Genomic DNA, 26,683 nt, shown 5'->3' with positions numbered 1-26,683 from the left:
AGGAAGAAGAAGAAGAAGAAGAAGAAGAAGAGGAAGAGAGACGAACGGAACGATTTTTTGGCGGAAGGAAATGAACGAGGAGGAGCGATGCGATGACGGGACGACGGCCGCTCGTTGTAACACGACGTGTACGCATAACACCACACCACACCGCGCGCGCCGCGATCGCATCGCATCGCATCGCCGAAGTCGATCTTCTTCTCTAATCAAAACCTCCCCACGGACGGATCGCTCGACAGCACTTTCGCGAGAAACTGCAGCACCATGAACCCGAGGATCGGCGTGAAGTCGATCTGACCCATGATCGGCGGTATCAAGTTCCGGAACAGGTTCAAGTACGGATCCGTGATCTGCCTCAAGATGCTCCACGGCTGGCGCATCCAGTCCACGTTCGGGAACCACGTCAGGAGGACGCGGACGAACAGAAGGAGCAGGTACAGCTTGATGAACGACCCCACCGCGGAGGTGATGAGCGCGACCATCTTCTTCTCCTTGTAGCTGTCGAATGAGGCGAAAGTTGAAAGGCGTCAGATGGAGTTGAAAGGCGTCGAGGGCGGGGATTGAAAGCGAGGGGTGGGCGGAGATAAACGTCGCGCGAAGTCCTTAAGGAATGAAGTTCACAACGCGAACGCGGTCGTACGGGGACCAGTGCGAGGAACGGGACGCGCCTCATCGCCGCCGCGGTGACGAAGAGCAGCGTCGCGTCTTGGACGCCCAGGTCCTTCGCCATCGCCCTGCCCTTCGCGCTCTGCTCCGACGCGAACTCGCGCGCGCGCGCGAACAGAGACGGCGGCGGCGCGACCGCGGGCGCGGGCGGCGTCGTCGTCGTCGTCTGCGTCTGCGTCTGCGCCGCGCGGAAGACGCGTCCGACGGAGGCGGCGGCGAGCGCGAGCCGCTCCGAGGGCGCCGCGACGGAGGACGACGACGACGCGGACGCGGACGCGTTGGGGGCGCGGGTCCGCGCGACGCGCGCGGCGACGCGACGAGGGCCTGGAGGGAGAGGGGCGCGCGCGGGAGGGAGCGGGGCGGACGACGTCAGCGCGCGGCGGGGTCGGCGTCGGGTCGCGGCGCGCGCGCGGCCGATCCGATCGCGATCGATCGACGCGTCCGCGTCGGCGGGAGGGTTAGTTAGGTATTCCAACGAACCGCCGACGCGCGGGATGCGCTCGACGCGGAGGGAGGGACGGCGCGAGAGGAGGGAGGATCGAGCGCGCACCCGCGAGGGCGGCCCTCGACGTGGCCGGGCGTACGCCCGCGATGTTCGCGGTGATGCAAGCCATTCGCGCGGCGTGTCTGCGCGCGCGGAAGAGTGGCGCCGGCGCCTTCGATTCCGAAGCTCTCGTCGTCGACGGCCTGGGCAGCGCGGCGCGGGCAGCAAGCAACGACGATCTTTTTTTATCCGGTCGTCTCGGAGACGCGACTCGCGCCACTCTCGCGCGCGTCCACGCACGACGATGATCTCCGCGACCGCTCCGGCGCCTCGCGCGTCCTTCCTCCCCCGCGTCGCGAAGCGCGCGTCGGCGAGCGCGAAGCGCGCGATGCGCGTCAGCGCCTCCGTCTCCGACGAAGCGGTGCGCGACCCGACGCGAGGAACGAATGAAATGAAATCTTCTCTCGCCGCCGCCGCGGACGGACGGACGGAAGCCTCCCTTCCGTCCGTCCGCGCGCGTCGTCGTCGTCATCGCGTCGCCCGCTCCCTCCTCCCATCCACGCCGTCGCGCGACGCCCGCCGTCGTCCCCAATCCATGCCGCCGCGCTTTCTGACGCCCCGCCCCCCCCACCCCGAACCCACTCGTCCATCCCTCCCGCCCCGACGCCGTCTCGTCTCCAGAAGCCCGAGGTCATGATCCGACGGCGCCCCCCGAACGGCGCGTCCGTGCACGAAGTCGGGACCGACCAGTTCGCGTTCAAGATGGAGGCCGTCACCCCGGACGGCGAGCGCGTGGACAACGTGGACAACAAGCCGCGGAACATCCTCGAGGAGATCGTGTGGTATAAAGACGTCGAGCTCGCGAAGCGGAAAGAAGCTTTCCCGCTGACGCTCGTGCGCACGGCGATGCAAAACGCGCCGCCGGCGCGCGACTTCGTCGGCGCGATCAAAACGCAGCGCGAGACCACGGGGCAGCCCGCGCTGATCGCGGAGGTGAAGAAGGCGAGCCCGTCGAAAGGGGTCATTCAGCCCAACTTTGACCCGGTGAAGATCGCGAAGGCGTACGAAGCCGGCGGCGCCGCGTGCCTCTCCGTGCTCACGGATGAGAAATATTTCCAAGGCGGGTTTGAAAACTTGGAGCTCATCCGATCCGCGGGCGTGGAGTGCCCGCTCCTGTGCAAGGAGTTCATCGTCGACGCGTACCAAATCTACCTCGCGCGCAAGTACGGCGCGGACGCGATCCTGCTCATCGCCGCGGTGCTTCCGAACCAAGACTTGACGTATTTCCAAAAGATCGCGAAATCGTTGGGCATGGCGGCGTTGATAGAGGTGCACACCTACGAAGAGATGGAGCGCGTGCTCAAGCTGGACGACATCGACCTCCTCGGGATCAACAACCGCGACCTCGGGACGTTCGAGGTGTCGTTGGACGTGACGGTGGAACTGCTGAGCGGACCGCTGGGGGAGCAAGTGCGGGCGCGCGGGATCACGATGGTCGGGGAGAGCGGCATCTTTACGATCGACGACGTGAACGTCTTGCAAGACGCGGGCGTGGGGTGCTTGCTCGTGGGGGAGTCGCTCGTGAAGCAGGATACCCCGGACGTCGGGATTAAGAAGCTATACGGGAGGCCGCTGGATTGATCTGATGTGATCGATCGACGAGGACGCGGGGAGGGATTGGATTGGATTGATTGATAGACGCGAGGGCGGGCGGAAGCGGTGTTAAGTCGCGGAGTGTTAAGAGACTGGTGAGTCTATTTAATTACTCTCGTAAAACAACGGAGCGCCTGCTAAGCTTAAGGTTATCACACGACGCGACGCGCGAAACAACACGACATGTCACATCACACCGTCGGCAACGGACCTGGGGTCGGGAAATAACTCCGCCGCGTCGGGGTCGGGTGGTTCGTCCCGAACGTCGCCGGAGACCGCGGCGGCGGCGTCGCGACGCGCCGCGACCGCGACGCGTCTCCCACGTACGGATTCGACGTCGCGGCGGCCCCCGCGTCGTGGTACCCTCGCGCGACCGTGTTGATCGGCCGAGGCGTGCACGCGGGCATCGGCATCGGCATCGCCGGCGCGCTCGGCGCGTCGTCGTGACGGTCGTAACGTACGTCCGTCTTCGGTTTCTCCGGGCCGTTATATACGAGCGAATGGCGGGGTGGAGTTGAAAGGCGTCAGTTGGAGTTGAAAGGCATCTAGGGCGGGGATTGAACGCGAGGGGTGGGAGGAGAGACACGCCGGGCAAAGTCCTTAAGGATCGGCGTTCACCACGCCGACGCGGTCGTATGGGGACCAGTGTAAGAGAGAACGCGCCTCCTTCTCCGTCGCCGCCGGCTGCTGATTCCGCGCCGACGCGAAAAACTCGAGCGCCAGGGACAACGTCCCGCGCGCCTTCCCTTTCGCGCTCACGACCGGCGCGGTGATGATCTGCTGCGCGCGCCCCGACGGCGCGTACAGGTCGTCCGTCAGCGGCACCGTGCACGTCCCCACTTTATAATCGTGCCACGCTCGGTTGTCGTTCCAAATCTCATGAGGGTCGTTCCATACGAGCGAATGTCGGGGTGGAGTTGAAAGGCGTCAGATGGAGTTGAAAGGCGCCTATCGAGGGCGGGGATTGAAAGCGAGGTGTGGGCGGAGAGATGCGCCGGCGAAAGTCCTTAAGGATCGGCGTTCACCACGCCAACGCGGTCGTATGGGGACCAGTGTATAGAACGCACCTCAACGAAGACGTGCGGAGGATGCCCGAACACGTCCATCGTGAGGCGCTCGTGGAACGCCGGCGACGTGCCGCCGTCGACGCTCACGCGCGTGCGCGCGCGCTGGTCGTTCACGCGCACGACGCAGTACGGGTCTTGCGTCCCGAACGTCTGCGTGTCTTTCAGCCCCCACGCGCGGAGGACTGCGGGGAAGGGAGGGTGGGAGGTTGGGAGAGAGGGGACGTCAGTTCCGATGTCAGCGCGGCCGATGACGCGCGTTCGCGAACGCGACGGCTCGGACGATGGATACACGATCGGCGCGACGGCGGACGCGGACGCGCACCGTTGACCTCGAGCTTCCCGCGGCTGTTCGCCATGACGCCTCGGACGACCGCGCGGGCGCGGTGGGGGCGGTCCGGGGGGCGCCGCGGGCGGGCGTCGACCGCGCGCGCGAGGCGTCTCGCGCGTCGGTCCAAACGAACTTCGACACGTGTGTAAGGATTTGCAGTCTGCACGCGAGCCGGCGACTACAAGATGCGCGACGACAGCTCGGCAGACGGCACCGTACACCCGGCTACTCTTGATATTGATTGCTCATACGTTCGTACTGAGCGGCGTACTACGCTCGAACACGTCAACCGCGAAAAGAGTGAAAAAACCATAATTGTTTCGCGCGCGCGACTGAATGCGCATACGACCGCTCGCACAAAACGCGTCGCCTATGTCTTTTCCGAACGCGGAAAAAGCGAGCTACAGCGCCAGCCCGGAGCGAGAAACCGCGCAATACCCGGCGCGCGGGCCCCCCGCACGGGTCCACGACGCGACCGCGCATCCCCCTTTTTCCCGCGCGAGCGCCCGCGGAGGGGTGTCCTTTGGGACATATAGGAAGCGCGGGGGGTGAAACGACCGGGTCGTGCGCGAGAAGCGCGAGATTCCGGCGCGAGGGTGCGACGTCGTGGTGAAACGGCAAAAACCGCGCGCGCGCCGCGGACGGAATCGCGCCCGCGCGGACGCTCACCCGCGACCGCGCGCGCTGAAACTTCGAGGGAGGCGTCTCAGGTCACTCGTCGGGACGTCGACGCCGCGAGAAGGATGCCGTCCAAGTCGAAAAACGCGTCCGCGGCGTCGAAAGAGGCGAAGCAGCTCGAGAAACTTCAAGCGGAACTCGAGAGGAAAAAAGCGAAGCTCGACGCGCTCATGAAGAGCGGCGCGGCGCGCGCGAACGCTCAGCCGGCGCGTCCCTCACCTCGCGTCGCGGACATCTCGAGCGTCTTCCGCGGAATTTCTTCCCGCGCGAGTCGCGCGCGTTCGCCTCGGAACGTCGCCTCGAGCGCCGTTTCCGCGCGACGTCGCCGTCTCGATCGATCGATCCATCGATCGATCGATTCCCTCTCCCCGGACACTGGTCCCCATACGACCCCGTCCGCGTGGTGGACGCCGATCCTTAAGGACTTTCTCTCCCGACCGACGCCTCGCCGCCGGCCGGCCGACCTCTGACGCCCTCCTCGCCCGCTCGCGTCCGCACCCCGTCCGTGTCTCCCTCCCGCAGGCGCCCCAAAAGCCGAAGCCGAAGCCGAAGCCGAGCGCTAAAGCCGCGTCCGGCGGCGCGGAGGGAACGTTCAACTTCGACGCGAACACAGCTGCGCGCCGCCCCGTCTCCGGCGGCGGCGGCGGCGACGCCAACGGCAGCCTCGGGGCTTCCGCGCAGGCCGGCCCCGCCGCGCCCGGGTCGCCGTCCAACGGTGGCCGCGAGCTGCGCGTGAACTCGTTCTCGTTCGACCCGGAGGACGACCCGGTGGTGTGCAAGGTGGTGCAGGCGCGTTCTCTCTTACGCCGGTCCCCATACAGTACGACCGCGTCGGCGCGGTGAACGCCGATCCTTAAGGACTTTCTCTCCCGGCGCATCTCTCCGCCCAGGGTCCATCGCTTTCAATCCCCGCCCGCGTTGCCTTTCAACTCCATCTGACGCCTCTAAACTCCACCCCGACGTTCGCTTCGTATGGAACGACCCCGCAGACGTACGCGCAGCAGGCGGCGGCGCGACGCGCGGCGATGGAAGCGGAGCGCGCCGAAAAGGAGAGGGAAGCCGCCGCGGCTGCGAACGCGCCGCCGTCGCCGCGCGAAGTGCGGCTGAAGCGCGAGCGAGAGAAGGAGGCGCGGCTCGCGGCGAAGCGCAAGTTCGCGGAGATCTCGTCCGGGATCACGCGGCTGGCGGGAAAAGTCGTGGAGTCGGCGGAGACGCGCGAGGCGCTCTCAGGCGCGTTCTCTCTCACACTGGTTCCCATACGACCGCGTTCGCGTGGTGCACGCCGATCCTTAAGGACTTTTCCCGGCGCATCTCTCCGCCCAGGGTCCCTCGCCTTCGATCCCCGACCTCGACGCCTTTAAACTCCGTTTCTGACGCCTTTGAACTCCACCCCGATATCATCGCTCGTATGGAATGGCCCTCATCAGTCGCGGCGGATATCGCGGCGGAGGAGGCGGCCTACGCGGAGCGGCGGCGGCTGGAAACCCTCGCGGGACGAAGCGTCCGCGACGTCAACGTCGCGAGGAGCCGCGCGGGCCCCGTGCCGTTCGACAGCGCCGCGTTCCACGCGGTGGCCGCGAAGAGGAAGCTCGAGATCGTCTCGAAGCAGTGCCTCGCGAGCGTGAAGCAGGTGATGTCGCACAAGTGGTCGTTTCCCTTCGTCAAGCCCGTCGACGCGGCGGCGCTGGGGCTGGAAAACTACCACGACATCGTGAAACAGCCCATGGACCTCGGGACCGTGCGCGCGAACATCGAAAAGGGTGGCGTGTACGCCGCGTGCGAGGAGGTAAACCGAGACGTCGAGCTGACCTTCGCCAACGCGATGCTCTACAACGGCGCGCAGACGGACGTTCACGTCATGGCGGCGACGTTGAAACAGTTTTGGGAACCTCGCTGGGCGGTGATCCAAGAGAAGGTGGCGGAGGTGGACGAGAGCATGACCGCGGAGAAGGAGAGTGCGGAGAAGAAGAGCGCGGAGATGCACGCGCGGCAGACGCTCGCGGCGGAGGAGATGCGCTGCGCCGGGCTCATGGCGGATCTCGACCAGCTCAAGCGATCGCTGGAGGACCTGAAGCGGACGTCGGTGCGGATCACGCGGCCGATGGACGAGCGAGAGAAGAAGCGGCTCGCGAACACGATGATGAAGCTCCCGCGGCGGTACCGCGAGGAAGCGCGCGACGTCATCGCGGAGACGGAGGGGGAGCACATGGTGCCGGTGGAGGCGGTTGCGCGGTGGGGGGAGATTTTGGAAGATTTGCCGCGGTTTAGCGCGGTGGCGCATCGCAGGCTCGCGTTGTTCGCGAAGAACACGCGAAGGAACGCGACGCGGGGGATCATCGGCGGCGGGCACGGCGTGGAGGGCGACTGGTTCTCCGAGAGCGACGAGGAGGAGGAACCGGAACCGGAACCGGAACCGGCGGCCGACGCGATCGCGAGCGCGAAGATGGAGGCTCAGAAGAAGGATGACGCCGCGGACGACGCGAAGACCGCTGTTCGTAAGGACGGCGTCGAGGACGAGACCGCGACGAACGGCAGCGACGGCAGCATGGAGGACGAGACGCTCGCGCTCGCGGCGGCGGCGGCAGCGGCGGCGGCGGCGAAGTCGACGACGATGGACGTCGGCTTCGCCGGCGGCTTCGCATCCGGCGTCGGCGGCAGCGTCAGCCTCGGCGGCGGCGGCGCGGCAGCGGCGGCGGACGATCCGCTGCTCGCGCTCGTCGGCGGCGGAATGGGCGGGATCGGGATCGGGATAGGCGGCGGGGACGGATGGCACGCCGCCGCGGCGAACCCGGAACTCATGGAGGTGGTGCGCGTTGCGTCCGGGCCGCACCTGGCGTGAGGAGAGGAGGGAGTTTTACGACGGATGGCGACGACCGACGACGTTCAATTTTACGTCCCCCGTCCTCGTCGGAGGAGACGACGCGGGAAGGCGGAAAACAATTTAGCACGCGCGCGAACGCCGGTCGACACGGTTAACGCATTGTTAATACGAACCGACCGAGGTAGAAGACACGAAACGGTAGACGCGAAAGTTCTCATCAGAACCGAGGAACGAGCTTCCGCGCGGCGTCCTCCCACCCGCGTTTCATCCGTCCGTCGCGGCGCCGTCTCATCACGCGTCCGTGCCCTCGACGTGCGGATCCAAAAACGCTCTCCACTTCTCGAGGTCCCACCCCGAGGACGTGTCGCAGACCATCCCGTTCAGCGTCGTCGTCGGCGAGACGTGGATCCCCGTCTGCCTCCCGAGCTTGACGTGGAACTTCAGCTCTTGCGTGCACGCGTTGCCGGTGTTGAGTTCGCCGGCGATCTGACGAGGGTGAGGGTCAATCCGGGGTGAGGTTGAAAGGCGTCAGTTGGAGTCGAAACGCATCGCGGGCGGGGATCGCAGGGTTTCTTTTGGGGACCAGCTCATCGGTGCGGTACTACGAGCTCCTAGCTAGAACGCGCCTCGGTCCGAGCCAACATTTTCATCACCTCCTCCTCGTCCACGCCCGCGGACGCCGCCGCCAACGCCGCGAGCTTCGCGTACATCGCGCTCCGCGACGTGTCGTAGACGTTCGCGTCGAAGTACTCCGTCTGCGCGGCGAACAGCGCGGCGGAGAATTTCCAGAACGCGTCGACGCCGCCCAACGCGCGCGTCGCGATCGCAGCCTCGTGCAGCATCGTGCTCTGCGGATGCCACGGCTGCACCTGATGGTAGAAGACGAACCGAAGCCGCGCGCCGTAGTGCGGGACGACCTCGGTCGTCATCGTGCGGAAGAACTTGGCGCTGAACGGGCACGCGTAGTCGAGCCAGCACGCGAGCGTGACCGGCGCGGTGGCGTCGCCGCCGAGCGCGCGGCCGATCTCGCGAGACGGCATCGGGGGACCCATCGCGACGACGGCCACCGTCCCTCCGACGCGACGCGACCTGGTGCGGACGCCAACGCGTCGGACGGAGGACGACGACCGCGACGCGGCGGCGCGACCGCGACGGAGAGGGGCGACGGGGGATGGCGCGCGGGCGAGGGAGGAGGACGCGGACGATGCGCCGTGCAGCATTCAGGTCGTCGCGCGTCGGGCACTGGGCGCGCCCGTCGAGACGACTCCGAGACCCGACGACGACGCCGACTCCTCTTCTGTTTCGCGCTTGCCGCCCGTTGATGAAGTGCGTGGGCTCTTCTTCGGCGGCGTCGGGGCGTCGAACGCCGCGTCGCGCACTTCCACGGCGCACGCGACGCGCCGCACGTCGTCGACGCGCTCGTCGCCGAGACGCCGCCGACATGGTGCTCTCGCTCCGCAAGCGTCAGCGAGGTGCGCGCCGATCCTCGCCCTCGCCAGCGGTCACTGGTCCCCATACGACCGCGTTCGCGTGGTGAACGCCGATCCTTAAGGACTTTTCCTCGCCGCGGTCGAATCGATCGATCGCGTCGCCCACGCGTCCCGTCCCATCTGCCGTCCGATCCGCCCTCCGCGCGTCCATCATCTCGTATCGTCTCGCCTCGTATCGTCTCACCTCGACCCGTCTCGTCCTCCCCCCCCAACGCGTCGTTCTCCATCAGACGCGGTGATCCGCATGCTGAACCTGAACGCGCCGCGTTCTGCGCTCGACCGCGTCAACGACGACGACGTCGAGGTGTACAAGGTGCTCGTGATGGACAAGCGATGCTTCGACATCGTCACCCCGCTCGTGCGCGTGAACGAGCTGCGACGGCACGGCGTGACGCTTCATCTTCTCCTGGACGCGGACCGGCAGCCGATCGCGGACGTCCCCGCGGTGTACTACGTCTCCCCGACGCCGCGCAACGTCGCGCGCATCGCGAAGGACTTCAAAGACGGGCTCTACGAGGCGTACCACTTAAACTTTTCGTCGTCGCTCCCGCGGCCGCTGCTCGAGCAGCTCGCGAACGACGCGGTGAAATTCGACGCCGCGGCCAAGGTGGAGCGCGTGTTTGACATGCACAGCGACTTCGTGTCGCTGTCCGACGACGTCTTCACGCTCGCGCAAGCGGACGCGTACGTGAATCTGAACGACCCGACGATGAAGGACGCGGACGTGGAGAGAGGCGCGTTCGTTCGCGTTCGTTCATTTCTCTTCATTTCTCTCCGCCCGCCACCCCTCGCTGGTTTCAACGCTCGACCTCACGACGACGCCTTTCAACTCCACCTCTGACGCCTTTGAACTCCACGACCGACGCCTCGAACATCTCCAGCGGTGAACGACGTCGTCACCGGCTTGTTTTCCGTGTGCGCGACGCTCGGGAAGGCGCCCATCATCCGCGCGCAGAGAGGCGGCGCCGCGGAGATGGCCGCGACGGAGCTCGACCGGCGGCTGCGCGATCACGTCAAGGCGCGCGGTGGGCTGTTCGCCGCGGACGACGTGGGCGGGTTCGGCGGCGGGTTCGGCGGCGGCGCGGCGAGGGGCAGGCCGTTGCTGTGCTTGTTCGACCGCAACTTTGACCTCGCGAGCGCGCTGCAACACGGGTGGACGTACGCGCCGCTGGTGCACGACGTGCTCGGTATGCGGGTCAATCGCGTGGACATCGCGGGCGGGGACTCGTCCGCGGCGGCGGCGGCGACGATGACCAAGAAGAGCTACGACTTGGAAGACAACGATCCGTTCTGGGTGAGGAATTACGCGAGCGAGTTTCCGAAAGTCGCGGAGGAAGTCGAAGCCGAGCTCGCGAAGTATAAGAAGGCGATGGACGAGATCAACAGAGGCGTCGCATCGAGCGGCGGCGCGGACGAGGGGGACGCGCTGGGGGACCAGACGAGGAAGCTCGTCAGCGCCGTCGCGTCGTTGCCGGAGCTGCAGGAGCGGAAAAAGGTTATCGACAAGCACACGAACATCGCCACCGCGTTGCTCGGTCAGATCAAAGCCAGAGGGATCGACGAGTACCACGCGATCGAGGAAGACTTGCTCTCCGGGAAGTGCGACAAGGAGGCGGTGATGTCGCTGCTCGCGGCGACGGGACGGGGCACCCCCGAGGATAAGTTGCGGCTCGCGATCTTGTACGTCATGGCGCAGCGGGGCGGCGGCGGCGGCGGCGGCGACGGCGGCGGAGGAGGAGGAGGAGGCGGAGGCGGGGGACGGATGTCCGCCGCGGACGCGGAGGCGATGGAGGGCGCGCTGATGGCGTCCGGCGCGGACGCCGCGGCGTTGGGGTTCGTCAAGAAGATGGCCGCCGTGGAGGCGTCGCTGGCGTCCGCGTCGAGCCGTCTCGACGACGAGGCGGCGGGCGACGGCGACGTCTTCGGGTGGGCGGATAAGCTCTACGGGCAATCCATAAACGCCGTCGCGAAGGGCGTGAAATCGTTGTTAAGCGGCGGGAGGCAGCTCGCGATCGCGAGAGCCGTCGACGCGCTCATGACGAACGCGCCGGGAAGCGCGGAGGTGGAGTCGTTCGCGCGGTTCGACCCGAAGGAGGCGGGCGCGCCGACGCCTATGCCGGCGCCGTTCAACGACGCGATCGTCTTCGTCCTCGGCGGCGGGAACTACCTCGAGCACCAGGGCGTGAACGAGATCACCGTCGTGAAGGAGAAGAGCGGGTTAGAGCGCGGCGTGAGCGGCATCAGCAGCGGGTTGCGAGAGTTGGACTGGACCGGCGAGGGCGCCGCCGCCGCGCGCGGCGTCGGGGGAAGAGCTTCTGCCGACGCGGGGCTGGGCTTCGGTCTCGGGGAGCCCGCGGACGACGGGAAGAAGAGCGTGGTGTACGGCGCGACGGAGTTTACGACCGGCGCGGAGTTCATCAACCAGCTGAGTCTCCTCGGGAAGCGGACGGGGCACTGAGCCCGTCGCAACCGGAGGAGGAGGAGGAGGTGTGCTTTAGTTGTAGCCTCGTTCATCGTCGGCGAAAAAAGAAATCGAAACGTGCACCGCGCGTACATTTCGTAGTACGTTTCGTCGTCGAATCGCCGTGCGCGCAAACAGTCAGGCGCGAAACGCGAAAAGGGCGCAACGCGAAGCAGATTTCCGCAGTCGCGCGGAATAGACCGTCGTCGACGAGTCGCGCGGCGCGATTTCGCCCTGAAAAAATTTCGCCGCGCTCCTCTGGAGTTAACGCGGCGTCGTCGCCGCGACTCGGTCTCTTTCAAGCGCGCAAAGCAGCACCCCACGGTCCTGCGTTGCTAGAATGGTGCGTCTTCACTTCGCGCTTCGACGCGTCTCCGTCGTTCTCCCTCGCGGTCGCGGCGGCGGCGCGCGCGACGATCGCGTCCGCGCGCGTCTCCGGCGGTGGCGTCGATCTCGCTCGCGAGGGAAATCGCTCGCGCGTCTCGCTCGGACGGGGTTTCGCGCGCGCGTCGCGACGCCGTCGACGCCGCTCGACGCCGCGCGCGCCGCGACGCGACGTCGCGCCGCGCGGCGACGCCGCCGCGGCGACGCCGAACGCGCGATTCGACGCCGTCGCCGTCGCGCGCGCGACGTCCGCGACGTCCCCATCGCGCGGGTTTTTTAGGGTTTCCGTCAGCGCAGCGGCGACGTATTCCGATCGAATCCCTCCCTCGCGCCGCCCGCCCGACGAACGCCTCCACCAAACCCTAACCCTAACCCTAACCCTCCCCCCCCAACCCTAAACAGCCTCCCAAGGGTAAGAAGCCCGCCCCCGCGCCCGCGGGCGTCAAGCCCGCGGCGGCGGCCAAGTCGCCGTCCGACCCGCTCTTCGAGAAGAAGGCGAAGACGTTCGGCATCGGCCAGTCGCTCCCGCCGCGGCAGCCGCTGAACCGCTACGTGAAGTGGCCGAAGTACGTCCGCATTCAGCGCGCGCGCCGCGTGCTCCAGAAGCGTCTCAAGGTGCCGCCCGCGATCAACCAGTTCAACAACACGCTGGACAAGAACCTCGCGACGTCGCTGTTTAAGATCCTCATGAAGTACCGCCCCGAGGACGACGCGCAAAAGAAGGAGAGGCTCACCGCGCAGGCGGCCGCGGAGGCGGCCGGCAAGGAGGTCGAGTCCAAAAAGCCCGTCGTCGTGAAGTACGGCATCAACCACATCACGTACTTGGTCGAGCAAGGGAAGGCGCAGCTGGTGTGCATCGCGCACGACGTCGATCCCATCGAGCTCGTCATCTGGCTCCCGGCGTTGTGCCGGCAGATGAACGTGCCGTACTGCATCGTGAAGGGCAAGGCGCGGTTGGGGACGGTCGTGCACAAGAAGACGGCCACCGCGCTCGCGCTCACGGCGATCAAGAACGAGGACAAGATGGAGTTTTCGAAGCTCGTGGAGGCGATCAAGGGGTCGTACAACGATCGCTTCGAGGCTTCCAACAGGAAGTGGGGCGGCGGCATCATGGGCGTCAAGTCCCAGGCGAAGACGAAGAAGAAGCAGCGCATCATCGACGCGGAGCTTCGCGCGCGCGAGAAGGTGTAAACGTGCGCGCGAGCGGCGAGCGAGACGAGACGGGAAGGAGGAGGTCGCGCGTCTGAGGTCGAATCGGAGAGGACGCGGGCGGGAGCGACGATCTCTCTCTCTCGCGTCGCGTCCTCGCCGAAGTTGGGTGGGTGTGGGTGAGCTCGCGAGGTCACGCGAACGACACGATGCGGATGGGGGGAAACTATGCCGTAGTAGGGTGTAGCGCCGAATCGTCGGTCGTCGTTGCGTTGTGACGAAGCGAAATCATTCTTCTTTTTTTCTCTCTTCGCGATCGTCGATCGCTCCTCCTCCTCCTCCTCCTCCTCCGCCGCCGCCGCCGCCGCTCAGTCCAGCGCGTCCGCGCCGTTCGGCAGGTCCGCCTCGCGCGCGCTCCCGACGCGGACGTACCACTCCATCTCCCGCGCGCTCGCGTCGTACAGGTGCACCTCGCGTCCCGTGACCGGGTCTTTATCGTCGGGTTGCCCGGCGCCTCCGGCGAGCCGGATCCACTTAGGGTCGTTCCATACAAGCGATTGTCGGGGTGGAGTTCAAAGGCGTCAGGTGGAGTTGAAAGGCGCCGAGGGCGGGCGTTGAAAGCGAGGGGTGGGCGGAGAGAGACGACGGCAAAAGTCCTTAAGGATCGGCGTTCACCACGCAAACGGGATCGTATGGGGACCAGTGTATAGAACGCACCTTGCGAAACCCGTCGACGTCGTCGTCGAACATCGCGCTCACGTACAGCATCCGCTTCCGCACGTCCTCGCACAGCCCGAGGGCGTTCCACGTCGGGTCCCTCTTGAACGCGTGGCAGAGCTCCGCGCCGGCGCGCAGCGTGCGTCGGATCCCGTCCACGGTGCGCGCGCTTCCGTGGCTTCCGTGGCTTCCGTGGCTTCCGTGGCTTCCGTCGTCGTCGTCGCGCAGCGCGCGCGAGATCTCCTCGTCCGATATCGCCTCGTCCGCCTCCGGGACGTAGCACGGGTTCCCGTGCATCTCGCGCGCGCTCGAGACGTACTCGACGTTCGGGACGCCGTACTTGGCGTCGAACGCGGCGGCGGCGCTGTCGTCGTCGTTCACGTAGCGGCGGTGCTTCCAGCGCTTCATCTCAGGGCCGTTCCATACGAGCGATTGTCGGGGTGGAGTTGAAAGGCGTCAGTTGGAGTTGAAAGGCATCGAGGGCGGGGATTGAAAGCGGGGGGTGGGCGGAGAGATGCGCCGGGCAAAGTCCTTAAGGATCGGCGTTCACCACGCCAACGCGGTCGTATGGGGACCAGTGTATAGAACGCACCTCATCCTCCGACAGGTGTTGTCGCATCCCCGCGCCGAGATTTCCAGACGCGACGAGGCGCAGCGCGCCCTCGTCGAGGTCCTTGTTCGCGGGGACGCGCATCCACGGCGGGGTCTCGTCCTCCTCGACGTCGCTGTCGGAGATCTCGATCTGGTCGAACTTGCTGTAGTCGATCGGCATCGCGCGGTTCGAGTTGGGGGGTCGGGGGGGCGCGAGCGTTGATGGTGTGACGTCGTGACGCGAGCGACCGTTTTCTTCCTCTCGCGGGACGAGCGACGCGATCAGTGCGCGGTGGATTCCTTTCAGTTAGACCTGGATTCGCGTTTTGACGCGACAGGTCTCAGGGTGAAATGGGTCAAAACTTGAAACCAGAACACCCGCGCGCGTTTCCGTTGGCACGCGCTGAGAGCGTCGTCGACCGAACCACACCGACAGCGCGGCGCCCGCCCCCCCCCGCGCGCGCCACCATGGACGACAAGACGAACCGCGTCAAGGCCGGGCCGTTGATGCTCACCGCGGACGTGAAGAACGTCGTCGCGGGGCTCAAGGTCACGAAGGTGCGCGCGCGTCCCGTCGCCCGCCGCGAGCGCGGAACGTCGTGCGAACGAGCGAACATCTCGCGTCTTTCTTCTTTCATCCCCCCTCACGATCCTCCTCGCGCGCCGTCTGAACCCCGCCGTCCGTCCGTCCCTCCTCCCCACCCTCCCTCCCAGGGCCTTGAGCACAAGCCGCTGAACGCGACCGTGAACTTCGGCGCGTTCGTCGACCTCGGGAACCGCTCCGTGAGCGCCTTCTCCAGGGTCGAGGTCAGAGCGGGCAAGGCGGGCGTCGTCGTCGCGGATCTCGAAGGGATCGAGCTTCAGGTGCGTTCTATCTCACACTGGTTCCCATACGACCGCGTCGGCGTGGTGGACGCCGATCCTTAAGGACTTTTCCCGGCGTTTCTCTCCGCCCAGGGTCCCTCGCTTTCATTCCCCGCCCTCGACGCCTTTCAACTCCATCTGACGCCTATGAACTCCACCCCGACATTCGCTCCTATGGAACGACCCTCAGAAGGAGTACGTGCTCCCGTGGGGCGCGTGCGAGACGCAGGTGTCCATCGCCGTCGGGTGCGGGCTCGGCCCGCGGCCGAACCGCGTGGATTTCAAGCCGCGGCCGTACCTGAACGTGGACTTCAGGCCGACGACGCGCGCGATGAAGACGGCGGTTGTGGCGTCGTCGTTGGCGCGGGGGGAATCGGTCAACGCGCGCCCGTCGTGGAAGGCGTCTAAAAGGCGCGCACGTTTCATTTCGTTTCGTTCGTTCCCACGCACGTCATCACTCGTCGTCGTATCTTCTCTCTTCGCGCGCATATAATATCATCACGACGGCCAAGATGTGTGCCACGTCATCCGATACGATCGCTCGCTGACCAAAAGTATCGTAACGTCGTCCTCCGAACTTAACCGAACCGCAGGGCGAGCGTCGAGTTTCCGGTGACGCTGACCGCGGAGCAGTCGACGAGAGTGGACGCGGTCACGGGGGAGACGACGCGGGGGAACGTGCTGCGCGCGCACGCGCACGGGGTCGTGGGGTGTTACAAGTTTCCGAACTTTGTCGTCGACGCCGGCGACGACGACGCGGAGGACGACGACGACGCGAACGGCGGCGGGAACGGCGGCGCTCGGGGGGCGATGTTCAAGGACGGGAACGGCCCCGCTGTGAGCGTCGCCGCGGGGGGGAACGAGAAGAAGCGCGGCGGAGGGATGTTCGGGAGATGACGCGACGGCGACGTCGACGGCGACGTCTCGTAGATCTCGCGTGGTGTACCGTGTCGCGTCGTATCGCGCAAACGACGCCGCGGGTAACGAAAAAAAAATGTCCCCGCGTCGCGCCTCCCGGAAGTCCCCGCGCCCGGCCGCTCTCTTGGACGCATCGGCGCCGCGTCGTCGTCGCCGCCGAGAGACGCGCGCGGGCGAAAACACGTAAGCAAAGCCCTACGACGCGCGCGCGCGGCCCGCACTCCGCGCGACGCGACGCGCGCGACATCGCACCGCGCCTCTCGCCTCTCGCCATGCGACGCGCGCTCCTCCGCGCGCTCGCGCTGCTCCTCGTCATCGCGCCCGCCGCGCGCGCGCGCGACGACGCCGCCGCGCCGTTCGCGAGCGGCGGCGGCGTCGACGACGACGACGCGGGGAAAGCGACGCCGAAGACTACGACGACGACTCCGCTCTCGGACGCGGACGCGCGCGCGCGACGCGCGTCGTTCCCGCTCTACGCGTCGCCGTCGTCGTCCGCCTCCGGCGCGGTCGAGCTGGCGTGGACGCCGCCGCTGACGCCGCGCGTCTTCCCGTTCGACGGCGGCGACGACGTCGACGACGACGACGGGGACGACGACGACGACGACGACGCGCCTCCCGGGCTCGCCGCCTTCTCCACCGCCGCGTCGGACGCCGCGATCGGGAAGACCTACTCCGTCGAAGCGCGCGCGTGCCTCGACGACGACGCCGCGTTCGCCGCCTCCGCGCCGCCGTGCGCGGCGCCGGTCGTCGCGCGCGCGGACGGCGTGGAGGGGACCGGGTACGCGTTCCGCGGCCTGACCCCAGGCGTGGCGTACGCGTTTCGAGTCCGCGTCTCCCCGTTCGACGGCGACGACGACGGCGACGCGGGCGCGGTGTCCGCGGTCGCGATCGCGGTCGCGTCTTCCGAAGAAGAGGAAGATGAAGACGACGAAGAAGATGACGCGTCCTACGACGACGCGTCCGCGCTCGACGCGGGGACGGACCCGACGCGGTGGGCCTTCTGCGGCGCGACGCGCGGGTTTTTCCCGAACGCGACGATACTCCTGGACGGCGGCGACGTCCGTACCGCGAACGCGGGCGAATGCTGCGACGCGTGCGCGCGCGTCGCCGGGTGCAACGCGTGGGCGCGCTGCGAGGACGAGGACGAGGACGACGAGGACTACAACGAGGACGCGTGCGAGGCGATGGGCGTCGCGTCCGGGCAGTGCTGGCTGATGTTCGCGCCGGTCGAAGACGTCGAAGACGTCGTCGAGCGGGGCCGCCGCGCTCGAGACCAAAAAAACCAAAACCAAAAAAACGACCAAAATAAGGCGCGTTCTATGTCACACTGGTCCCCATACGACCGCGTTGGCGTGGTGAACGCCGATCCTTAAGGACTTTGCCCGGCGATGCTCTCCGCCCACCCCTCGCTTTCAATCCCCGCCCTCGACGCCTTTCAACTCCAACTGACGCCTTTCAACTCCACCCCGACGTTCGCTCGTATAAAACGACCCTAACCAAAAGTCGTCGCCGTGGATCGGGGGCGCGCTCGATCCGTCGCTGACGTCCCCTCCGCCGATGCCCACGGGCGTGCGCTTCGAGGTGGACGACGAGAATAACGCGTGCGTGTCGTGGGACCCCGCGGCGGCGCTGCCGTCGCCGCTCGCGGCGAAGAGCGCGGTGGTCGAGTACGTCGTTCGCACGACGGCGAAGCTGGTCGGCGAAAAAGGTACAGCACGTCCACTCGTAACGTCGTTTCTTGAGGCGTTTTTCTTTTAATTTATTTTTTACCCACCCTCTTCTTCCTCTTCTTCTTCTCTCTTCGCCCGCAGGCGACGACGACCCGTTGTATCAGCGCACGCGTCACGACGCGTCGCTCCCGACGTCCCTGTGCGAGTGCAACGGCTGGAAGATCCCGAAGCCGAGAGGCGCGGACTCGATTGAAACCGAAAACGCGGACGTCGCGGTGACCGTGGACGTCGTCGCGGAGAACGCCGCGGGCGAGACGTCCCCCGCGGCGACGCTCTCGTTCACGCGTCCCGCGTCGACGCTCTCCGCGGCTCTCCGCGGCGAGGACGGCGAGGACGGCGAGGACGCCGCCGCCTGCCCTCCGATCGTGAACGCGCCGCGGTCGCCGCCGCGACGCGTGACCGCGCGGCGCGTGCGGGAGAGCGACGGCGGCGGCGTCCTCGTCGCGTGGTCCAGACCCGGTCCGAGGGAGGGTTCGAACGACGGCCGCCGGCGTCGCCGCGGCCTTCTTCGAGACGACGACGAGGAGGACCCCGACGCGGACGTCGACGACGAGGACCTCGGGTACCAGGTCACGTGGATCGCGTGGCGCGACGACGGTAACGCCCCCGTTAAGGCCGTTATCCCTCCCGCGTCCGTCGTCCTGAGCGACGACGACGCCGTCGCTCGTAACGCCCGCGCGCCGTGCGGCGCCGGCGGAGAGAGCGGCGGCGAGAGCGAGAGAGACGACGACGCGTGCTTCTTCACGTCCGCCGCGAGATCGTTGCGACTCGAGGCGCGTTCTATCTCACACTGGTCCCCATACGACCGCGTTGGCGTGGTGAACGCCGTTTCTTAAGGACTTCTTTCGCCGGCGTGTCTCTCCGCCCATCCCACGGTTCCAACGCCCGACCGACCTCGACGCCTTTCAACGACCCCGTCTGACGCCTTTCAACCCCGTCCGACGCCTTTCAACTCCACCCTGACGTAGGGGCTCCCGCCGGGGGAGACGATCGCGTTGGGCGTTCGCGCGCTGACGAGGGGCGGCGCCGGGCCGTCCTCGCGCGTCGTCGTCGTTCCTCCGGACAGCGAGGGCGAGGACGCGCCGGCGACGACGGACGCGGAGACGACCGAAGCGCCGACCCTGACGAACGAGACGGAGACGGAGATCACGGAGATCACGGAGATCGACGAGACGTCGCGGCCGCCGGCGACGCCGCCGCCGCCGTTGTACGAAGCGTACAGGGTCGGCGGCGTGTACGACCAGCTCGCGACGACGACGCCGGCGCCGACGCCGACGCGGCCGGTCGACGACGTCTTCGCCGCGGAGGAAGTCACCGAGACCACCGAAGACGTCGTCGGCCCGTACGGCGGCGTAGGCGCGTTCGGCGACGGACTCGGCTACGGCGGCCTCGGCTACGGCGGCCTCGGGCTTCCGTTCATGGGCGCCGGGTTAGGTTTCCGGGGAGGGTACGGAGGATACGGCGACGGATTCGTCGGCGACTACACGACGCGCGGCGGCGGCGGGAACGGCACCGGGACCACGACGAACGTCGGCGACACCACGGTGACGGTGAACGTCGTCGCGCAGCTCAGCGGCGGCGGCAACGCGTCGACGGCGTCCGAGGCGCGACGATTGCCGCCGCCGCCGCCCGCGACGTCGCCGCCTCCTCCTCTGTCTCCTCCTCCGCCACCTCTCGCGACGCCGTCGCCGTCGCCGTCGCCGTCGCCGTCGCCGTCGCCGTCGCCGTCGCCGTCGCCGTCGCCGATCGCGGCGCAATCCAACGCCGCGCCGCGGGAGGAGACGTCCACGACGCGCGGCGAGGCGCGCGAGCGGAAAACGCCGACGGTGCGACTCGGCGAGGAGACCCCCGCGGCGAGAGGCGAGCCCGCGGTCGTGAGGATCGGCGGGGATCGAGCGGAGGCGGCGGCGGAGGCGCGAGACGCCAACGTCGACGCCGCCGCCGCCGCCGCCGCTTCCGCGGCGGACGGTCCGACCGTCGTCGAACTCGATAAGCTTCCCCCCGAGGACGCGTCGACCACCGCGCCGCCGGTCGTGCCGCTGCCGGAGGTGCGGGACGTCGTGCCGCTGCCTCGCGAGGATGCGGACGAGGACGAAGACGTCGACGTCGACGTCGACGTCGCCGCCGCCGCCGCGGCGGCGGCGAACGGCGGCGGCGGAGGGTCAGGCGCCGCCGCCCGCGGCGCCGGCGGCGAGCCGAGAGACGTCCTCGCGGAGGCGGAAGCCCGCGCGACGAAACGCGCGGCGGACGCGAAGAAAGCCGCCGCCTCGCGAAGAGCGTCCGCGGGACGAGGCGGCGGCGGCGGGACGACGCGCGCGGCGTCCGCGCGGAAAGTCGCCGCCAAGGCGAGCGGCGCGAGAGCCGCCGCGGGAAGAAGGAACCGGTGATGACGAGAGAGCAGACCCGCGCACGACGTGCGCGAGCGAAGAAGACTACGAAGTAGTTCGACGGGAAGATTTACTTTTGTAACATACGAAGATGGACGAAAAATAAAACTACGCGATGCCTGTGATCGATCGCGACAACGCGTCTATCGTGCGTCCATTAGACTACAGTACGTAGTTAGACTAGCTACTAGTTCGCGTCCACCGCGCTACTACTTCCGTACCACTTCTCGTTCTGCTTGCTCGTGTACCCCGGCTGCGGGTGCACGCACTGTCGGTAGTACGGATCTTTGAGGTCCCATTCCCCGGTAACGCGCGTCGTCTGCGCGTTACGATGACTCGCACCCGACCCGCGCCCCGTCGTCTCCACGCGCATCTCGCCAGTCACGACGTACGACTGGTTATCCCCCCCCCTCATGACGAGTTCGCCGACGACGACGTCGCCCGCGCGCGCGACCAGCGGCTTTTCAAACACGAAACGCATCTGGAACCAGTGCGTCGTCGGCAGCCCCGGCGCGGTGCTGAGGTACCTCGCGCGGTCGCCGCGGTCGCCGCCGAACCGCACGTCGAACCAGCACGCGATGCCGTGCACGACGACGTGGGGGGACGCGGCGTTCGCGTCGTCAGCGTCAGCGTCGTCGTCGTCGTCGTCGCGAGCGCCGCCGATGATCTCGAATCGCGTCGGAAGCCGAATCACCTCGAGCGACTCCGGGGCGATCGTCGTAAAGTCCCACGCGAACGACGTCGCGTCCGCGAGGAGGATCCCCGGGTCGAACGCGTCGACGACGCACTGGCGGTAATACGCCCGAATCGCGTCGTCCATCAACGGCGTGACGTCGACGCCGTAAAAGTCCGCGTGCGTCCAAAAGCGCGCCTTGTTCGCCACCTCCGCGTGCAACGCGTCGTCTCGAAACGGCGCGACGTGCAGCCTGCCCTCGTTCGGGAACATCGTCACGTTTAGGGTTTTAGGGTGGTTTTTAGGGTTTCTTCGCCCGAACCTATCGCGCGCGATGAGGTACGACTCGATCATGCGCTCGTTGAACAGCGCCGTGCCCATCGGCTCGGAGACGAAGCAATCGACCGGCTCCGCGATCTCGCCGTCCGCGACGTCCTCAACGCGGCTCTGGATGACGACGATGACATCCCTCAAGTGCGCGTTATTCTCCACGATCTTCGCGCAGTGTTTCGCCATGTCGGACGCCTCGATCGCGTACACGCGCCGCGCGCCCGCGGCGGCGGCGAAGAAGGACAGCGCGCCGCTCCCCGCGCCGACGTCCATGACGATCTTCCCGGCGAAATGCGATCGCGCGCGCTCGACGACGGCGGTGAAGTACGTCCCCGTCCGCACCGCGTCCTCGAGCATGTTCTGCTGCTGCGGGATCTGCGCGTAGTACCGGAAGTATTCCGCCGCGCTCACGGGGCTGATCTTCGAATCGAACGCGTTGGTAGGACCTTTTACCGTGGGCGCGGCCGCGGCGTTCGCGTCGGCGACTACATCATCATCGCCGAGGACGTCGCGCGCGAACCGCTCCAGGTCCCTCGCGTCCGCGAACCCGAGCGCGAACGCGCGCCGCGTCTTCGCCTTCGCCGTCGCCGTCGCGCCCTCTTCCGTCGCGCCCTCTTCCGTCGCCGTCATCAGGAGGAGCGCGTCCCCGATGCGCGTCGCCGTCGTCGTCTCGCGGTCGACGCGCCATCGGATCACCGTCGTCGTCGCCGCGACGACGACGCGGCCGACGCGCGCGCTCCCGTCGCGCGTCACGCGGAGCTTCGCGGGCGCGAGCGAGAGGTCGATCGCGTCGCCGGCGTCGCGTCCGCGCGCGCGGATCTCCTTGACGATCCGCAGAGGGAAGGAACGCACCACGTCGGCGGCGTCGTCGTCGTCGTCGGCGTTATTCGCGTCGGCGCGATGATTGGTCGGCCCCGCGCGCGCCGCGCTCGCGAGACGCTCGAGGTGGACGTCCGGCGCGCGCGGCGGCGGTGGGAGCGGCGCGTGGCAGTCCCACAGGCGGGCGTCCGTCTCCTTCCACCGCGTCTCGCGCGCGGGCTCCTTGCGCTTGCGGCCCATGACGCGCGCGGCGACGATCGGTGTGGCGGACGCGGCGTCGACCTCCGCTCCGCTCCGCTCATCGGTCCGCGGACGGCCCGATCCGCTGCTCATCGGTCGGTTGAAAGGGGACGCGATCAAATGTTGAAACCGAGGGGTGGGTGAAAAACGTTCGTTTTGAGCGCATCACCTGCCGGCGGTGCGGTCGGTCGGAAAATCGCCGCGCTCGAGCCGCCAGAGCACGCGACGAAATCGTGCGCGAGGGGGGGGCGGCATTGCGCGCGCGCGGCTGAGCTCGGTTCGTCAAACGAGCAGTGAAGCTTCGTACCTTCGACACGTCCTCCAAAGGTGCGCCTCGCGACGTGGCGTCCGCGCGCGGTCCCCGCACCCCCGCGCGCGCGCGCCTCTCGCGAACGATCGCTGGAGCCCTCGCGCCCGATTCGTTCGTTTCGCCTCCGAAACCCTGTCTCTCACGGCTTCTTCTTCCCTCCCTCCCTCCCTCCGCAGTCTCCCCACCGCCTACGCTTTAAAGAATGGCGGAAGTGAACCCCAAGGCGTACCCGCTCGCGGACGCGCAGCTCACGATCACGATCCTGGACATCGTCCAGCAGGCGGCGGTGCGCGACCGACCGATCGTTCGATCGATCCAGCCCCGAATCGCACGCCAATTAATTAATTAATTGCGCGAACGAATGAATTCTCGCTCTGTACTCTCTCTACTCTCTCTGCTACTCGCCCAATTCTCGCCCAATTCTCACCCCCCCTCCACTCCGCTCGCCTTCCTCTCCAACCACAGAACTACAAGCAGCTCAAGAAGGGCGCGAACGAGGCGACGAAGACGCTGAACCGCGGCATCTCCGAGTTTGTCGTCCTCGCCGCCGACACCGAGCCGCTGGAGATTTTACTCCACCTCCCGCTCCTCGCCGAGGATAAGAACGTGCCGTACGTGTTCGTGCCGTCCAAGCAGGCGCTCGGTCGCGCGTGCGGGGTGTCGCGGCCCGTGATCTCGTGCAGCGTCACCACGAACGAGGGGTCGCAGCTCAAGTCGCAGATCAACAACCTCAAGGACGCCATCGAGAAGCTTCTCATTTGATTAAATCTCAACGATCGAACGAGACGAGACGCTCACGTCCGAGGAGGAGGAAGAGGCGAAAGAAGACGGGCCGCCTGCTCGGCGCCCGTCTCGCCCGCCGCTAGCACGCGCGAGCTCGAAGCACTTGTAATACTCACATAGCGCAGCTGATGAGAGCTCTGTTAAAACGAAACGAACGAACGAACGAACGAACGAACGACGTCGGCGCGAGTCTAAGTTTAGTCGCCGCGCTCTCATCTCCGCTTCGATCCCTTCTTTCCGCCGCCGCCGCCGCCGAAGAAACCGCCCTTGAACTCCGACCCGCCGCCGGACTTCCCGCCACCCTTCCCGAGAAACCCGCCGACGTCCTCGTCCTCGTCCTCGTCCTCGTCCTTCTTCTTCTTCTTCGCCGCCTTCCCGCCCTTCTTCGGGGCGCCCTTCGGAATCAAGATTGCCTCCGTGACGTCGCGGCGTTTCGTCTGGTTTTCGTCGTCCTCGCTGCTCGACGCGTCGTCGCTCAGGCCGTCGTCGTCGTCCTCGTCGTCGCCGAAGTCGATGTCCTCGACGTCGTCGTCTTCGCTTCGCTCCGTCGGCGTCCTCGCGCGTAGCGCGTCCTCGTCGAACGTCGCGTCCGGGTCAAAGTCCGGATCCAACGGGCCGCCCTCGTACGCGCGTCCGGCTCCGAAAAAGGCGTCGACGTCGTCGTCGTCGTCGTCGTCGTCGTCGTCGTTCATCACCGCCGCGGCGGCGATCTCCGCGTCCAGCTCCGCCTCCGTCTTGGGTTTCTTCTTCTCTTTCTTCTCTCTTTTCGGAGTCTCCTTCCCCTTCCCCTTCCCCTTCTCCTTTTCGTTTCCCTTCTTTCCCTTCTTTCCCGAAGAGTCCGCCTTCGCGTCCGCGTCCACGTCGTCGTCCTCCGCGCTATCCTCCGCGCTATCCTCCTCCTCCTCCTTCTCGTCGTCGCTCCCGCCGACGAGCTTGAGCATCTTGAGCTCCTCGATCGTCGCGAACTGCAGCGCGAGCTCCTGCTGCACGTCCGGGATGAGATCGGCGCCGGCGAGGAGCGCCCGCGTGAGCATCGCGACGTCGCCGCGTTCTCGCTCGATGAGCTCCGCCTCGGTCATCTTCCCGGCGTCGTTTTTTCTTGCCTCCGCGCGCATGGTTTCGATGTCCTCCGCGTACTCGTGCGCCATCGTGGCTTTGTAGTAATCCGCGAAGGAGATCCCGAGCGCGAGCGCCGGGGAATTTTTCATCTGGTCCTCTTTTTTCTTTCTCGCCGCCTCCGCCTTCTTTTTCTTGAGGTCCTCGTCCACGTCGTCGAGCGCGACGCGCACGCGGCCGAACTGCGGGGGCGGAGCGAAGGGATGGGTATGATGGTTATCTTACTGACACGTGGATGGAAAGGATTTGTTCGTATGCGATGACGTGGAAGGACTCGTGGTGGTCGTCGCGCGGCGAGAAGAAAAGAAAAGAAAAGAAGAACCGAAACCAAAACCAAAAAACCAAAACCAAAAAACCAAAACGCACCGCGAGCGCGTTGTGCTTGCAGACGATGTCCCATAACCGACACGCGCCGTACTCCGCGGCGACCTCGTCTCCCGCCCGTCGCATGCGCATCTCGTCCGCGAGCGCGATCGGGTCGTTATTCACGAGATCGCTCCCTTTCGCGCCCATCTGCTGCGCGTGTTTGACGACGACGTCTTCACGGCGCGTCGGGGTCGTTCAAAGCGACCAATGTCGGGGTGGAGTTCATAGGCGTCAGAAGCGGAGTTGAAAGGCAACATCGCGGTGTGTCGGGATCGAAACCGTGGCGTGAGCGGAGAGATGCGCCGCCGGGAGAGAAAGTCCTCAAGGAATGAAGTTCACGACGCGAACGGGATCGTATGGGGACCGGTGTGAGATGAGGACGCGCCTTTACAGCACGCCGCCGCGCGCGCCGCCACCGCGCCGCACTCGCGAAACAGCGTCTCCTCGATCGCGAGCTCGATGCACTTCTTCGCGGTCGGGCGCGTGATGAACGGCACCGCGTTGGAGACGGAGAGCTGCGCGTGGAGCGCGTCGGACGACTGCAGCGGTCGGCCGTACTTCTTGAGATGCGCGTCCATGGCTTCCGACTCGAATTTTTTATATCCCGCGATGATGCGCTCGTCCTCTTCCTCGCCGCCGTCGAGGTGCTCCGTGCCCTTGAGGAACTCCGCGACGACCTCTTCGTTGGTCATGCCCTCGAAGCGCTTCGGGTCGTACTTCGCCCTCGTCTCGGCGTCCCAGCCTTCTTCGGAGTCGGAGGAGGAGGAGGACGAGGACGAGGACGACGCGAGACCCTCGACGTACGCGCGCTTGGCTGATTTCTTCGGCGCGGTCGTCGTCGTCGTCGCGGGCGGCGGCTTCCGCGCTTCGTCCTTCTTCTCCTTCTTCTCCTTCTTGGAGTCCTTCTTGGAGTCCTTCTTGGAGTCCTTCTTATCCTTCTTATCCTTCTTATCCTTCTTATCCTTCTTATCCTTCTTGTCCTTCTTGTCCTTCTTGTCCTTCTTGTCCTTCTTAGGCGCCCCGGCGTCCGTATCCATCGCCGTCGGCGCGTCGTCCGCCGAGATCGCCTCTCTCTCGCGCATCAATGCCGCCTGCGCGCGCGCGACCGCGGCGAGGCCGCCCTGGTCCTTCATCACCGGCGGCGGCGCGTTCGGATCGCGCGGCGGCCTCTTCTTCCCCATGACGTCGCCGGGCGATGGGGGACGGGTCGCGTTCGCGCGCGGAGGTCTGACGCGATCGAGGCGGATCGTCCCGCGGGCGAGGATGATTTCACAACAAACTTTTTGAAGGCTCAGCCGCGAGCGTCTTTTTTCCTTCCCGTCTCGACGCGACGACGCGCCCGCCGTCCGCCACACCCGCGTCGCGCGCCGTCGCGTCGCGGCCACCCCGCGCGCGATGCCCCCCGCGGACGACGCGGAGGACGCGAGGAGCGCGCGGCGGCGATCGCAGCGCGAGTCCGCCGCGCGACGCGAGCTCGACGCCGGACGAGGAGACCGAGGCGCGACGACGACGACCGCGACCACGACGACGACGACGTCGATGGACGTGGACGCGTCGAGAGCGGGGGTGATACAGCTGTCCGACGACGACGACGACGACGGCGCCGCCGCCGCCGGCGCCGGCCCGAGTCCGTCGTCGCGCGCGACGACGGACGCGAG

At 66.9% G+C, this 26,683-nt stretch overlaps 15 protein-coding genes across 15 annotated transcripts; 8 read left to right on the top strand and 7 right to left on the bottom strand.

The window, feature by feature from the left end:
- Positions 1 to 112: 112 nt before the first annotated feature.
- On the bottom strand, positions 113 to 1,298 carry MICPUCDRAFT_28818 (fanciful K+ uptake-b family). Its single transcript, XM_003061827.1, has 3 exons — positions 1,217 to 1,298; positions 669 to 990; positions 113 to 498 (listed from the first exon to the last, which is right to left on the bottom strand). Exons 1-3 carry the CDS (start codon positions 1,278 to 1,280, stop codon positions 207 to 209), a joined length of 678 nt encoding a protein of 225 aa, XP_003061873.1. The 5' UTR covers positions 1,281 to 1,298; the 3' UTR covers positions 113 to 206.
- Positions 1,299 to 1,464: 166 nt separating this feature from the next.
- MICPUCDRAFT_35481 (uncharacterized protein) lies at positions 1,465 to 2,927 on the top strand. The gene is made up of 2 exons (XM_003062044.1): positions 1,465 to 1,571; positions 1,832 to 2,927. Exons 1-2 carry the CDS (start codon positions 1,539 to 1,541, stop codon positions 2,789 to 2,791), a joined length of 993 nt encoding a protein of 330 aa, XP_003062090.1. The 5' UTR covers positions 1,465 to 1,538; the 3' UTR covers positions 2,792 to 2,927.
- An 883-nt stretch (positions 2,928 to 3,810) lies between these two features.
- Positions 3,811 to 4,226, bottom strand: MICPUCDRAFT_51529 (uncharacterized protein; the record flags this gene model as incomplete). Its single annotated transcript, XM_003061826.1, has 2 exons — positions 3,811 to 4,052; positions 4,193 to 4,226. 2 exons carry the CDS (start codon positions 4,224 to 4,226, stop codon positions 3,811 to 3,813), a joined length of 276 nt encoding a protein of 91 aa, XP_003061872.1.
- Positions 4,227 to 4,640: 414 nt separating this feature from the next.
- Positions 4,641 to 6,237, top strand: MICPUCDRAFT_69844 (uncharacterized protein; the record flags this gene model as incomplete). The annotated part of the gene is made up of 3 exons (XM_003062043.1): positions 4,641 to 5,082; positions 5,399 to 5,665; positions 5,866 to 6,237. The coding sequence occupies exons 1-3, from the start codon at positions 4,942 to 4,944 to the stop codon at positions 6,235 to 6,237; spliced, it is 780 nt and encodes a 259-aa protein (XP_003062089.1). The 5' UTR covers positions 4,641 to 4,941.
- A 38-nt stretch (positions 6,238 to 6,275) lies between these two features.
- MICPUCDRAFT_48355 (bromodomain-containing protein) lies at positions 6,276 to 7,885 on the top strand. The gene has a single exon (XM_003062042.1). It carries the CDS (start codon positions 6,285 to 6,287, stop codon positions 7,713 to 7,715), a length of 1,431 nt encoding a protein of 476 aa, XP_003062088.1. The 5' UTR covers positions 6,276 to 6,284; the 3' UTR covers positions 7,716 to 7,885.
- A 103-nt stretch (positions 7,886 to 7,988) lies between these two features.
- On the bottom strand, positions 7,989 to 8,737 carry MICPUCDRAFT_44750 (uncharacterized protein; the record flags this gene model as incomplete). Its single annotated transcript, XM_003061825.1, has 2 exons — positions 7,989 to 8,183; positions 8,351 to 8,737. 2 exons carry the CDS (start codon positions 8,735 to 8,737, stop codon positions 7,989 to 7,991), a joined length of 582 nt encoding a protein of 193 aa, XP_003061871.1.
- A 281-nt stretch (positions 8,738 to 9,018) lies between these two features.
- MICPUCDRAFT_44749 (uncharacterized protein) lies at positions 9,019 to 11,645 on the top strand (the record flags this gene model as incomplete). The annotated part of the gene is made up of 5 exons (XM_003062041.1): positions 9,019 to 9,067; positions 9,418 to 9,939; positions 10,069 to 10,871; positions 10,971 to 11,369; positions 11,556 to 11,645. 5 exons carry the CDS (start codon positions 9,019 to 9,021, stop codon positions 11,643 to 11,645), a joined length of 1,863 nt encoding a protein of 620 aa, XP_003062087.1.
- Positions 11,646 to 11,988: 343 nt separating this feature from the next.
- MICPUCDRAFT_51525 (uncharacterized protein) lies at positions 11,989 to 13,481 on the top strand (the record flags this gene model as incomplete). The annotated part of the gene is made up of 2 exons (XM_003062040.1): positions 11,989 to 11,991; positions 12,435 to 13,481. 2 exons carry the CDS (start codon positions 11,989 to 11,991, stop codon positions 13,221 to 13,223), a joined length of 792 nt encoding a protein of 263 aa, XP_003062086.1. The 3' UTR covers positions 13,224 to 13,481.
- A 357-nt stretch (positions 13,482 to 13,838) lies between these two features.
- MICPUCDRAFT_51524 (uncharacterized protein) lies at positions 13,839 to 14,306 on the bottom strand (the record flags this gene model as incomplete). Its single annotated transcript, XM_003061824.1, has 1 exon — positions 13,839 to 14,306. The coding sequence occupies one exon, from the start codon at positions 14,304 to 14,306 to the stop codon at positions 13,839 to 13,841; it is 468 nt and encodes a 155-aa protein (XP_003061870.1).
- Positions 14,307 to 14,430: 124 nt separating this feature from the next.
- MICPUCDRAFT_51523 (uncharacterized protein) lies at positions 14,431 to 14,670 on the bottom strand (the record flags this gene model as incomplete). Its single annotated transcript, XM_003061823.1, has 1 exon — positions 14,431 to 14,670. The coding sequence occupies one exon, from the start codon at positions 14,668 to 14,670 to the stop codon at positions 14,431 to 14,433; it is 240 nt and encodes a 79-aa protein (XP_003061869.1).
- Positions 14,671 to 14,930: 260 nt separating this feature from the next.
- Positions 14,931 to 16,356, top strand: MICPUCDRAFT_48352 (uncharacterized protein). Its single transcript, XM_003062039.1, has 4 exons — positions 14,931 to 15,047; positions 15,204 to 15,353; positions 15,544 to 15,764; positions 15,947 to 16,356. Exons 1-4 carry the CDS (start codon positions 14,958 to 14,960, stop codon positions 16,248 to 16,250), a joined length of 765 nt encoding a protein of 254 aa, XP_003062085.1. The 5' UTR covers positions 14,931 to 14,957; the 3' UTR covers positions 16,251 to 16,356.
- A 187-nt stretch (positions 16,357 to 16,543) lies between these two features.
- Positions 16,544 to 19,994, top strand: MICPUCDRAFT_41810 (uncharacterized protein; the record flags this gene model as incomplete). Its single annotated transcript, XM_003062038.1, has 4 exons — positions 16,544 to 17,585; positions 18,083 to 18,828; positions 18,970 to 19,435; positions 19,570 to 19,994. The coding sequence occupies 4 exons, from the start codon at positions 16,544 to 16,546 to the stop codon at positions 19,992 to 19,994; spliced, it is 2,679 nt and encodes an 892-aa protein (XP_003062084.1).
- Positions 19,995 to 20,575: 581 nt separating this feature from the next.
- MICPUCDRAFT_20736 (protein arginine methyltransferase) lies at positions 20,576 to 22,021 on the bottom strand (the record flags this gene model as incomplete). The annotated part of the gene is made up of 1 exon (XM_003061822.1): positions 20,576 to 22,021. One exon carries the CDS (start codon positions 22,019 to 22,021, stop codon positions 20,576 to 20,578), a length of 1,446 nt encoding a protein of 481 aa, XP_003061868.1.
- A 726-nt stretch (positions 22,022 to 22,747) lies between these two features.
- MICPUCDRAFT_35474 (uncharacterized protein) lies at positions 22,748 to 23,685 on the top strand. Its single transcript, XM_003062037.1, has 3 exons — positions 22,748 to 22,777; positions 22,937 to 23,046; positions 23,226 to 23,685. The coding sequence occupies exons 2-3, from the start codon at positions 22,963 to 22,965 to the stop codon at positions 23,520 to 23,522; spliced, it is 381 nt and encodes a 126-aa protein (XP_003062083.1). The 5' UTR covers positions 22,748 to 22,777; positions 22,937 to 22,962; the 3' UTR covers positions 23,523 to 23,685.
- Positions 23,686 to 23,755: 70 nt separating this feature from the next.
- Positions 23,756 to 26,206, bottom strand: MICPUCDRAFT_69835 (uncharacterized protein; the record flags this gene model as incomplete). The annotated part of the gene is made up of 3 exons (XM_003061821.1): positions 23,756 to 24,841; positions 25,026 to 25,198; positions 25,411 to 26,206. The coding sequence occupies 3 exons, from the start codon at positions 26,204 to 26,206 to the stop codon at positions 23,756 to 23,758; spliced, it is 2,055 nt and encodes a 684-aa protein (XP_003061867.1).
- Positions 26,207 to 26,683: the final 477 nt, after the last annotated feature.

This window comes from Micromonas pusilla, assembly GCF_000151265.4.
Source record: "Micromonas pusilla CCMP1545 genomic scaffold MICPUCscaffold_11, whole genome shotgun sequence".
In the NCBI taxonomy this organism is placed as follows: domain Eukaryota; kingdom Viridiplantae; phylum Chlorophyta; class Mamiellophyceae; order Mamiellales; family Mamiellaceae; genus Micromonas; species Micromonas pusilla.
Note: the sequence above shows the minus strand (reverse complement) of the source record. Positions and strands in the feature narration are given on the sequence as shown.